The sequence below is a fragment of the Monopterus albus genome, unplaced genomic scaffold (genome assembly GCF_001952655.1).
Source record: "Monopterus albus unplaced genomic scaffold, M_albus_1.0 scaffold21.1, whole genome shotgun sequence".
Classification (NCBI taxonomy): Eukaryota; Metazoa; Chordata; class Actinopteri; order Synbranchiformes; family Synbranchidae; genus Monopterus; species Monopterus albus.
This window is the reverse complement of record NW_018127901.1, coordinates 2,363,580-2,377,011: the sequence shown is the minus strand read 5'-3', so window position 1 is coordinate 2,377,011 and position 13,432 is coordinate 2,363,580. Positions and strand designations below refer to the sequence as shown.

At 41.0% G+C, this 13,432-nt stretch overlaps 1 protein-coding gene across 7 annotated transcripts in view; it reads right to left on the bottom strand.

The window, feature by feature from the left end:
• Nucleotides 1–13,432, bottom strand: part of glra1 (glycine receptor, alpha 1) — a 106,366-nt gene that overhangs the window by 52,898 nt on the left and 40,036 nt on the right. For all 7 annotated transcript variants that reach the window (XM_020594091.1, XM_020594092.1, XM_020594093.1 and 4 more), the window contains one exon: nucleotides 5,401–5,468. In XM_020594091.1, coding sequence (XP_020449747.1) covers nucleotides 5,401–5,468 — 68 coding nt within the window. The remainder of the gene's footprint in view (nucleotides 1–5,400; nucleotides 5,469–13,432) is intronic.

Genomic DNA, 13,432 nt, shown 5'->3' with positions numbered 1-13,432 from the left:
GGAGCACCGTGGGATGTCAAATAAATCAACAACAGCAAACTTCTCCCTGGATCTTGATGTGATTTTGTGCTGTATTTCCCTATGCAGGGCAAGGCAAATTTATTTATACAGCACTTTTTTTTTTACACAGATGGCAATTCAATGTGCTTTAAGTAAAGTAATAGAGGATTTAAAGAAAATAAAAAATACACAGACTAAGAGCATCTAAAAGCTTTTCGCAGTTTGTAGAAAAGCAACAAATGCTGCTTCACTGTGTTTAGCCTGGATGCTAGGGGCTGCCAGTTGACATGGGTTCATGGATCTGAGGGCAAGACCTAATAATCTGTAAACATCTCAGATATAAATGCTGGGGTGACCATGCTTTTACTGTTGCACCCCCTAAATTGTGGAATACTCCACCTCTTAATGTTAGATCAGCTACTGACCTCATTACTTTTAAATCCTTGCTTAATTTATTTGCCTTGGCTTTTAATACAAAGTAGGGCCTGATTCATTCCTTTTAATTTATTGAATGTATGTCGTTTGTGTGTCTGTGCTATTGTGCTTTTTTTATTTTTGCACTGAGCCTATTTATTTTATTTTAGTTAGTATTGTGATTTTATTCTGCCCAGGTAAAGTATTTTGGTCCAATGGATGTTGTTTTTAAAGTGCTATATAAATGAATTTGATTTGATATAGGCATAAACCACTCAGTGATTTGTAGACTAGTAGCAGCACTTTAAGTTGTGCTCTGTATGTAAATGGAGTCATGTGCTCTGTTTTCTTGGTTCCGGTAAAAAACTCTGAACAAGCTGCAGCTTTTTATTAAGACCGGTTAAAATACCACTGAGTTAAAATACCACTGAGTTAAAATACCAAACCAGAGATAAAAGCATGGACGAGTGTTTCTTGACCTTTCTGAGACACGAGACCTGTGATTCTGGCCACATTTTTAAGATGGCAAAAGGCTGTTTTAGTAATTATGTTGATGTGGCTGTTAAAGGTGAGATCTGATTCTATCAGAACATCAAGATTTTGGACTTCAGAGCAAGACGTTTACTAGTGCTCATTTTCTTTTCTTTGTTGCCAAGCACAACAATTTATGCTTTATCCTTATGTAACTGAATTAAATATTGGCTCATCCAATTATTAATTTGCTCCAAACACTGACACAGTAAGTGTGCTGGGCTATAGTCACCTGATGAGAGAGCTAGATACATCTGTGTATCATCTGCATAGCAAAGTTGGGAAACTTAGGAACAACAGATGTCAAAGAACAGCAAAACAATCACCTCATGTGTACCCAAAATACAGTAGATGTGGTTTTCAGGTCTGAAACAACTTGTTTCCAATTCAGCACCAGATCCAGACTGACCCTGAACACGTCTGAACGTGCCCATATAAACAGACATGATACAGTATAGTAGCATATAAACAGAGCTGCATGCATCTGTTTTGGCCAATGTCAAGCCCATAAGAAGTTTAACAATATAATGTTAAAACATGTCATGTTAGTTGTGCATTTACCTCTCAGAGACAACAACTCACATTATGAATGATGGCATGTAAAATTGATTATGTTCTGTTTTTTGGATTTGTATCATGTGTGTTGCTCCTTTAATAAAGGAGAAAGTAATAGAACGGCATCTAAAAGCAACACCCAATGACATCGCTATTAGAGGAGACGACAGACCGAGGGAGAGAGATGGAAGAAGACAAGTGAGCAAGACAGAGAGAGAAGGATAAAGCTGGTCACAGTATTTTTAGTAACAATGTGTAAAGCCTGTTTATAGAGCTTCATATGGAGGGCGAGAGAAAGAGAAGTAATGAGCCGCAGATAAGTGTAGATATGAGTAAGAGAAAGAGAGAAGAATGACAAACTAAAGTGACTAAAGTTTAATTTGTGTGAAGGATAAAGAGACTAATAGCTCTGTGGTGAGAGAGGATAAAATATCAGTGCACAGTATATATATCATACTATGCCAGCTCTTCTTTATTATCTACTAATATCTTAACCTCCAGATTTGTAAAAATGTGATCACAATATGGCATTTCTAAAGATTAAAAACATGAAAGTGTGATTCTTCCATCTATATTGTGTTTGTGTCAAAGGAAGTAACAATTTTAAAAGTAAAAAATATGGACTCCATATTGGAGACGTGCCAGTTATGATTTTAAAAAAAAAGAACCATCTGCTGACAATATTTCTCTGGTTGCTGCCAGTCACGACACTGTTTGATGACACGTCATACATTGTGTTGCCAGCGTTCAATTAGCCTCATCTCAATCGATTCTGTCCATAAAATCCGATCTGTCATCTTCGCCATGTTGTTATGTTGTTTTCTTTGTAGTCGTGCAAGTGAGCAGAAGTACCTTCACACAGGATTGTAGAAAATTGGACCATGGACTTGCTCCCAGTGCAGACAGATGACCAAAACCTCTGACATGCCAGAAATTCGTCAAATTGTCCGAGAGCCAGATCATTGGTTGTGCGGGTGATTAATCAGGCACCAGGACTCACGTCAAACAACAACTGATTGGGCCGAGATTCAGCCCGATTCTAAAATTAGACCTGGTCGACTGATTCCAGACCGAAATGGGGCAGAATCTGATAGAGAGCAACAAAGAGACATAAAGCACACAAGGCTGGTGTGGATCCATGTGTGTTTTCAGAAAGAGTGAACGTAAGTCAGGGAAGGAGAGGATTAGTGAGAGAGTAGGATAAGGAGAGAAACAGAAAGGTGTGTGTGTGTGTGTGTGTGTGTGTGTGAGACAGAGAGAGGGAGAGAGAAGAAAGAATAAGCGAACAGGAAGAGCACTGAAACAGGAATAAAGCCGTGTACCACCGGGACTTCAACAAGCACTGCGCCATTTTACCGACTTCATCTATCACTATGCTCCAACCCCAGCAGCACTGTGTCTGTGTGTGTGTGTGTGTGTGTTTGTGTTGAGGATGGAGGGATGCTGTAGTCCAAACTCAAAGCGAGAGCTACACACAGCAACAAACACCACGACTGCATCGAGAAGCCTTCCTCAGCTTCCTGCCCTTTCTAAGATTAGAACAACAACACTGACTGTGGTCTTCAGTGGGTGAACTTTGAGTCATAGTAACCAGAAATTACCTCTTATGTGTTACTTTGTGTGGCAGGGTCAGACGGCTCCACTTGCATTTAAATTCTGGATATTCAGTTTTTCCCCTTATACGGATCAAAATCCTACTTTTCTTACAGCGCTTTACAGCATACAACATACTGCATGACATGCACTAAGGCCAGTGGTTTGGATAAGGGAACATGCAATAGTTGCAGCATGTGTAGAGTAGTCCTAGGCAGCTGTAAAAGAATTAGTGTGCAGAAAGAGATATTAGCAATGCTGCAACAACTTCAGAATAACAGCCACAAACTCACTGTCCTCTTCCCTGCTGTTTCACTGTGCTGACTTAATATCATGAGGCTACAGCAATGCTACTGTCTCTGTGAAACCGTATACTTTTTGAAGTGGCGCGTTGAGCTAAAAGCTAATGTTAGCTGCTAATATGCTCAAATTAACATTATATTATAGTAATATTCTGATATTTAGCAAACATAACATTTAACAGCTTAACATGTTAGAAAACTAACATTTTTACGGTAATTAACACTAAACCCAAAGGATGATGGGAAAGTTGGAGGCTTTTGGTCATATATCAAATTCTGACCTGATGACAGTACTAGATGGAAAGTGAAGTCAGGGAATGAATATATACCGATCTCATCTGGGTACTGTTACATTTTAGCAAATAAAAGGAGGAAACAATACATTTGTTTGGGACTGAATCCACATCTGGTGCTATAGTTGCCCCTGATGGTTAGAACCATCGGTTGAGTTGACGCCGTACATGGCTGCCTCGGTTCTGTACCAGAAACAGATTCCTTGGGTGTAACATGCTTGGCCAATAAAGGTGATTATCCTATTCTTATCCTTATAGAAGGTACTGGGGGCAGCAGGGCTGAGTCAAAGTAAACATCATGGTAATGAAGGAACCTGCCACCCAGTGCAACAGTGTGAATTACTGGTGCGTCTTTAAGGAGATCTGTGGCAAATACAGCATATACCCAGCTTTTAGTATATACACAGTGTCTAGACAAGAGCACTCAGAGAGTGCATGTACATCTGCCAAGGCCCAAATCACTCACTCAAATGGGTCCCTTGTGAAAAATGAGATCCAGAACAGCAGAAAAGTGTCCAGATCAGATCCAGATCATCTTGGAGGGTAAGACAGGCAGTTATACTGTGCATCTTACCTGAACGTCTCAGGAATCTATCTTCATTACAGGCCAAGTTATGGCAGAAAATATGTTAAATAGAGTTTAAATAGCTGTCAGATCTGAAATCCAGATCAGATCTGGATGAAATCTGGTTTGGTGATAGACCAATTATTTGTGACCTTGACCTTTGACCCTTTTCAGCCAAAATCTAATCACTTCTGGGGTTGGTCACCACCAAGGTCTGTACCAAGTATAATGATTATCCATCCAATGCACACACACGCTTCACAGAACCAATAACAAACCTCCGTGGTGGAAGGAAATATTATCAAATGTTTAACTTTTAAAAGCTGCATTTTTATTGATTTGTTTATTTATTTAAAACTTCCTCTTACTATATACAGTGGGTCATTTTAGAGAAATTCTGAATGTTATTATATTAAGGCAAATGTAAAGATATTGAGTGTGAAATGAATCTAACTAGTGTATTTTTGTGTACTTGTACGATGTAAACTCTGTTATACCCCAGGCCCTGTAGCAGGTTGACAAGCCTGATGCTTCTGGTGGATGATATTATTTATGCATTTTATGGATGTTAGAGAGGTGAGTGTGTCCCGGTTTTGGCAACACTCCTGGATGAAGTGGGTGCTGAGATCTCTCTCACACACACAGGTTCAGTGCTACCATATCTGCTTTGGGCCTTGTTGCTCTGTGAAGGTTGGTGGTTCACTTATATTAACACTAATGAATTTTCTGTGTAGTGAATGAGCAGAAATTTCTCTCCCGCCACTTACAAACAGGTACAGCGACATCGCTGTCATCGCGTCGTTATGCAAACGACTGTGGCGGTGATGTTCTCTTTCAGATGAAGTGTTGGGAATGGGAGACAGGCTCAATGAGGTGAAGACATTTCTAAACACTCAGCGGGCAGAAGGCTTTTAATTTTTGAAAGGAAATAAGAATGAAATTTCAGATGCGTCACCGATGTTTCAATTAATCGCATTGTTCAAGGCAACATTACTGGAGCCTAAATGCAGCTGTGATGAGATGTGACAGCTTCCATTAGCTTCCCAACCATTCACATCCACAATCAGACACAAGTGATGAACAAATAACATCAAAATCTACATGTCGAGCTGTATTACAAAGTGATATTAAGAATAACTGAGCTTACCATAGTTGTTTCAGCGATGGAGCCAAAACTGTTGATAAAAATGTTGCAGGTTACGTTTACAGGTGGACCTGAAGAGGGAGAAAGAGAGGGAAGACAGAGGAGTCAGATTTCATCAGAAACTTTAATCAGCCAACAAGGTAAACTAAATCAACTGACACACATAAAACACATGAAGAGTTGGAACCATTTACCACAGGAAACTCCAATAAACATGGTCGGAGTAAGAAAGAAAGGGCAACGCGATGTGTCAACATTTTCTGCAGTGGAAGTTTTTTTCTGATCCATCAGTTTGTCCCGATGTTGTCAAACACATTCATTCGACAACCTAAGGCACAGTCAATCTTTCTCTCGATCAATGTCATTTATGTTTATGAATTTTAACCTCTGAGGCTAAATTGACATGCTGTGTTGGTGTTGGTCGGTTGCTGGGGGGGGTCTTAGTCTGTGCTTCTGATTGCTAGAAGCAGCATAAACATTTCGTCTCTGATAACTCGGGCTCTTTAGTTGCTAAATGCCCCACTATGCTCATCAGCTACCCCTCAACTGTGCTGGTCTCCTGCCTGGTGCTGAGCAGGTGGTTCGCAGCAGTTATCCCAGGTTTTTCACTGAAATCATTCAGAGTGAGCCAACACTGTAAAACCAAAACAATTAGCTAAAATATGTTCAAACTGAGGAACCAAGTTGGGGGATAGCTGTCTGCTTTCTGCCTGTATAAGCTACATCTGCAGCATGTCATCCATACTTGTCCACATCTTGGTCATTTTTCAACGGTGTTCCCATTCTCTCCTGCAAAGCTCCGAAGGGCTTCATTTCTAATCGAGGAAGCAGCCGTTAATGAGAACGCCACCAGAGCAGCAGCCTTTGAATCACTGAAAAAATCTGAAATATGGATGATTCAAATGTCTGGATGCAGGTTAACTGAGCTCCTCTCCTCTGTTCACAAATATTCAAATACTCAAATACTGTAGTGTATACCATGAACTGACTCTCTGCAGACTAGCACTTTGTTGCATCTTTTAAAAATCTAATAGTCCTTTTTCTGGTGGATCAGCTCAGTAAAAAGCTAATATAGGGACCTAATATAGGGTGAAATCATAACAGCTGAAAAGATCACCAGGCCTGAATAAACAAGTCTGAATGTAAATCCTCTGACAGCGTCTAACTGCTTGACAACAGCTGGAAGTTGGTTCTAATGTCATAGGGAAGGAAAACATGTAAACATCTCATTACAACTTAAGAAAACCAGAGACACAAAAATCAATTTCACATCCCTTTTAAGACAGTCAACCTCGGGTGATATCAATAAACATGGAGTGTCATTTCAGCGGAAATCATAAAGACCAGAACAGTCCCTTCCTTGCTCTTCTCTCAGATGCTGCGTTCAAAGTTGTTGTCAGACGAGTGAGTCAAGGTGAAAGTAAATAGCATTCGGGCCTTTAGTGGCTGCCCCATCGATTCACTGTATTACCAGGTTGTACAAACACAAATGTGATTACTTGGCAGCAGAAGTGGAGCTGCAGTGAGGAGTGTGGAGGACAGCCAAGCTCCCATCTCTTTCAGGAACTGGACACGATACTGACTTTAAGAACTAAATCACAGTGAGTAACGTCTGAACTCTTCTCTTCCATGGTGGTCGCTGGTTGGATGATGACAGAGTCAGTTCTATCTCACCACCAGGAGTTACTAGCTAACAATTTTCACTTAAGAAAGAAGCATTATGCTGTTACAAACTAATGCTTTACCATCATTTGCAAGCTGACTGGTCACAAAACTCTACACATTTCATGTATAGAACTGAAAACCTATAAACAAAACACCACAATCGGTGGTTTATGAAATAAGCAGATCTGCCTACAAATATCAGGTACATTTTTGTAATCTGATTACTATTATCTCATTATATTCAATTCATTCTGCATCAGACCTTGTGTGTTAGTAAAAGGGTTTGTAATACTGAGCTGGATTACCAAATGTAATACTGTAATATACTGTAAGCCAAAAGGCTGGATCAGTCCGTTTCATACATGTTGACGTGACTTAAATTCAAACTGTGGCTGAGACAAACACACACCTACACACAGTTTGTGTTTAATGTCCCTGGATACACTCGGTTTGTAATTCCACTTGCCGATGGCGAGACTGAAGGAAGGGTCTGGGTTGTTTTGATGGCCAATTACTCTTCCTGTCACAGTCTGAGGACTGCTCATGGCCACTGGAGAGGCATATTATCTGAGAGCCATCCACACTCACATACACATGCATACACACCAGCACACAACTGTGGTTAAGCCATACAGTAGAATCATAGGGTTGAAGATGCATGGTTAAGAGGGGGAAAATAATTAAAGTTATCCAAAGGGAAACGTTCCTTATGTGACTTGCAATAGATGACTCAGAGGACAGCGTAAGGAATGGAGGATGAAGGGGACAGTCCTCCCCTAAAAAATGACTCTATAAGCTGCTGTGCAAGCAGCTTGTTACAGCCCATAGTTACACTTTACTGTTGGACAGCTACCAGTCAGTGTAGGTCATAGTAATTATGATGAAAAGACAGGAGAATGTCAGGTGATGTAGTATAAATAAGGACAGAGTCTGTCTAGACACAGGACCTTGACAAAGGAAACAGAGTTTCCCATTTCCAACCAACACTGGTCTCTGTTAACTGTGACCATCTGATACCTGTCCTAACCCTACCTTAATCAATTACTACAATCTTTCCCTTAAACTGTCTATACTTAACAAAACCATAACTCTTCTATAACCTTAACTATGTTTATTGTTGTAACTATGATGACAAAGGTCACGGCAGTGCTATTTCAGAAATGCTTCTATGGGTCATAGGAGAGGGAAGGGGCACCAAGCACAGGGGTCATAGAGGTTGGAGGACTTGTTCCTAACAAACCACACTGGCACACACCTGTTACAGTTCACTTTTTGGCCCTGTCACTTTCCACATTTTTCTTGGACCTGCACTGGAACCTTCCCTCCCAGTGACTTGTGATAAATCCCAGTTCCCTTGTTTGATTGTTCCTTGTTCCTCAATCCTTGCTATACCCAGAAGAAGCTCCATTGCACCATCTTGAAAGACGTCCCAATGCTTACTTATTCCTGCTCTGAGGACTGAGGAGGCTGCTGGAGGAGCCATGAGCGAGGATGCACAAAAGCATTCTTTGCAGAAGTCTTTTGTGCACAAGCATGTCCATCAGTTGCTGGTTGATCAGAGGAAGGGATATCATGTCTCTGAAAACGTATTTCCTCAATTCCTTTTTCCTCACCTCTTTTCCTGGCATCTTACAAGGGCAGGACTAAGATGCCAGGAAAAGCTGCAGGTGAGGAACTTAAGGGAATTGAGGTTTACCCCAGATATCCTCAGACTCTCATTTTTATTTAGTTATGTATATATTTAATACTTTTACCTTGAATTTTTTGTATTATGGATTTGTTGTCCAATTTTCAGCTGATCTCAGTGGCAGCTTTATTTAGTACCACAGGGGCTGAAACAAACATGACAACAAACAAACTGGGTGCAAACACAAGTCAAGATAAATGGACTCTAGAAGCTTCTTGGTGTAGCAAGGCTCCCCAAACCCAGTGAGCACAAACTCTGTTATGTCTGGGTGCATCAGAAGGTTTATCCATAAACCAGCTGGTATTACATTATGGCTGTATTTTCTCCCAGAACAGCTTTTCAGGCCTAACTCAAGTCCTCTGACACCTTTCTTCTGCATCCTGGCTTTGTTCAAAATCCCTCCTTGAAAGTCCTCTCACGCTGTGACAGGTGGGAGGCAAGATGAGGGATATCGTAATGTCTTTTCCTGACATTCCTCACAGCACGTGATGCAAAAACCAGTGGAGGAGGAGGAGGAGATAATACCCACAAAAAACTCCTCCTTCTGCTTTTCTACAACAGCAGTTTGTTTAATAAGCATCCAGTGAAGGAGAGAGAGGCAGTTGCTTTATAGCTTTCCAATAAAGACAGAAGACGGGGGTGCACCAAAAAAAGACTGCAAGGAGAAAGAAGCGACAGCTCATTAACTGTCATGGAGGACAGGCTGGCAGTGTGACTCACAGGCTACTGTAGCTGCACTCTTACATTTGCCTCAGTGTGTATAAGCCAAAAGGCCTGAGCTGTGCGTGCACTTGCACACACACACACACACACACACACACACAGATATGAGAAGACCCACAGCTATACAGTCCACATAGAATTATATATAGACTGAATAAACAGGCACGCAGACACATAAACATGGTAATACAAATATGAACAGGTTTAACACACACAACACACCATTTATATTGAACCGTAGCAAGAGAAGTGCAGGTGAAGCATGGAACTCAAAGATACATGCATGTAAAGTCAGACATACTGTATGCACAGAGCTTGCACACACACTTAATACACATTAACATACTTTTACTTTTAAACTCACTAGCTATTCTCTGAATGTTCTTGTGAGATAAATTTCTAGTCGACTAACTGTTGGCACGTAAGATGAAAAATTAATTTCACAGAATATAAACACACAAGCTACACACAGCAGAGGCCAATCACGGCCAGTGACTGTGCTCTAGTCCTGCCGAGGTGCATCGGCACAAATAAATTCTACCCTTCTTCAGCCGAACTCCACTTTCATTAAAAACAAGTGACAGCAGCAATAAAGCAGGATGAAACAAACGGGTCGGCTCGGTCTCTCAGCACTTCTGCTAACTGCAGCCACTGCAGCCTCTCACTGTAGAAACACTAAATGATCCCTGAGCTCTCAGGCTCTATGTGCATGATTTCCCTGTATGCCACAAGTCTGCGCTTGACTGTATCCTGACTGCATGTGTCTGGAAAATCGGACTTGTTTTCCAGAAATGTTCTGGAAGATTAAGGTTTCACTGGTTGGTTGAAAGATCTGACATGATATTATGGCATGGGGGGCTCAGTGGAGAATGAAATCCTTTCTGTTCATATCTTTTCTTACAGAGATTCAAATTCAGAAGTTTAATCATCATGCGATCAGTCCAAGAAACCCCTACACACCCAAATAAAGCCACTAGATTCAAACTACATTTTTTGTAAATCCTGTTTTTTCCAGGTACTTTAAGCAAAGCTAAAGTTGCTTTGTACAGCTGATTTTGGTGCAAGACAATTTACATTCCTCTGCTTATTTTTCCTCCCACTAGAACTAACAGAATATTCTTCAATTTATTACAGCTTTTTCCTCTTTTTGCCAACTTCTATGGCCATCTTAGGCTGTAATTATCACAAGAATGAAAGAATTAAAGCAGGACATGGGACTTGTATGATTGATTTCACTGCAACATGAAGAACAACAACTAAAGATGTTAAAATATGAACTAAATACTGAATGTGACTGTATAGTCACTGTCTTGTACAAAACGTAAGATTTTGTTATGTTTATTTGGTGAAACACATCGAAAGGACTCCTTTCAGAAAATCCTTCTCCTCATTCAGAAGACACAAACTCTCTGGCTGTCAGTGATTCACTACGTTGGTTCTCCGGTATCTTCTAGCTTTTAGAGTGTAATGTTTGGTGGTCATCGTCATCTGTTTATTTTTCACCTCAGAGCAGAACTGACAGAGAGAAGAGAGTGTTTGGTGGTTATCCAGAAAGAAGGTAGCTCTAAATAGAGATGGTATGACGATGACAGCCTGAAAAATCTGCCAGAGAAGTGCCTGTAATTGCTTTTATAATGATTAATAGTTTGGCAGGTTTTTCGAGTGTCAGCTCAACATGCTGAGCTGCCGGCTGACGACGTGAGCTGAGGAGCTCAGACATGAGCCTGTGGGACTGTTTTACTGTCATCTCTGCATCATCTCTACCTCAAATTCAGTTAAAAGGTTGCTGAAACATTACACCCTGGTGCATTATTGGCTCTCTGTCTCAACACTTCCCAGATGAAGCCTTATATTTCTAACACTAGAAAGTATTTTTGAGCCACACTGTGCCCTGTCCACCGATGAAGACTGTAGGGAGAGTTACTGCCAACATACTGTAGCAGTGGAACTCAATTGCAGCAATGCCCAGCTGATGCTTAAAGCTAATGCTATGTGCGGGGTTTCTTGAACAATTACTAGGATCAGCCCACATTCCTACCACACACTGACAGCATCATAGCAAACACAAACACAAAACCCAGACATGATGCGCCGCTCTTTTAGTGAAATCCCTGTTTTCCATTCATTCTCACAGACCAACAAAACAACTTATTTAATGATTTAGGAACTGGATTTGTAGCATAATCGAAAACTCCATTTTGATCCTCTGTCTTTGCCAAAAAGTTCAAAACTCCACTTATAACAACATAGTCTTTTATTTGACGTCACTGGTATTCACTGAGTTTCAGGATCCACAGCAGCAAGTGGTGTTTGGGTGTGTCCATGTTCATTTCAATAATCTCACCATGAGGAAAAATGGTTCATGAAAGCAGCAAAAGGGCTGTTCTAGATCTCCTCATGAAAGCAGGTTGTGTTTGGGGCGTAACGTGCAATTATCCAATCAGTGTGTAACCTCACATCCCCTTTAAGAGATGTGTAAGTTTTAAAGGTTGGTGGATTGCTAGCACGCTGATGGACCTGCCAGGTCAGACGGTAAGAATTTCCACTGAGGAAACAGATCTATAAGTGCGTGATGTGAAGGCGCACGATCACTAATCAAAATGGTTTTATGATAAATACAAATATATTTAATGTTTTGAAGATTTCCATTTAGTTGAGAAAGGGATGAGAAAAAAAAAATCTAGAACCATCTCAAAAAGACACTGTCATGGGTACATGGCTGTTATTATCCTTTTGTCTGTCTGCCACCCATCAGGACAGTTGGTTTGTTCTAATATAAGGTAAAACCCTGCATCCCGTGTTTGGTGTAGGCAGCCACTAGCACTCAGTACATGTTGCAGTCTGCAAGTAGCTGGCATAACCGGACAGCAAACAGCAGCCTGCATTGTTTATATACAGGGCAAACCTGCACGGAAAAGCCAAAACTATTAGGGAAAGGTTAATAGTTTAGGTGAGACCTGGATGAAGTAACTTTATACAATGCAACTCTGCACTATATATAATAATCCCTCATTTTATTCAGCTACTCTGCCCCAGATAGAGCAAGGGGCCACTTAGATTCATAGTTTTTTATTCTAACAGGACTTGCTGTGTGCACCAACACCACCTTAGGAACCATCTGTGTCCTAGGTGGATCCCATGAAGGGATCCCTTTTTAACTGTTCAGTTGTATTCCTACAGTACAAAGCACTTCACTGCAGAGTTTTGACTGAATAATGCAGTACGCTTCAACAGCAGCACAAACTACAGCCTCCAAAATGACTGCACCATTGAGTTTCCCTATTGTGTCCCCTTCTTTAAACAACACCCCCAAGCTCCTTATCCTCCGTATGACACTTGCAGGAGCCAATTATCTGGTCAAGCCCCAGCTCGTCGCTGACATCCTCATTACTAGCACCTCCCCACCGTGCTGTACCTGGACCACCAAGTGTAACTAATAAAGCAACATGAATCAAGCACATGCTTTTACAAGAAGGACTATAGGTGGCACAGGTGGGTATGCTCCATTATCAGGCCTTAGGAGGGTTGTAAGACACAGGTATCTGGAGGATTGCCTTGGCCCCGGTCACCTATGCTTTATTTAACTCCCTCCTCTCCTGATGCCCAATTTGCACTCTTCTAAGTGACACCTCAGCGCAGCAGCAGTGAGGGCAGACTTATTCACAGCAACAAATGGCATGGAGCTAAACAAAGCAAAAGGGAAGTGGGGAGAACAACAGCCACAGGTAAAACTTATATGAAGAATACAATAAATTACACAGCATCACCTCTTTTGCAGTTGAGCTGCCTTCAGCAAAAATACTACAATGGCTGTGAGATATTAAATATTTATAGGGTGCCATCTGTAGGCTATATGGTCTGAGGAAAGCAGTTTTACTTTTTATTGAAGGAATATATTCCTGCGCATGGTCATGGAAGTTGAGGAGCACAGCCCTTTTTAAGAGCAGGACTAAGGGAAAG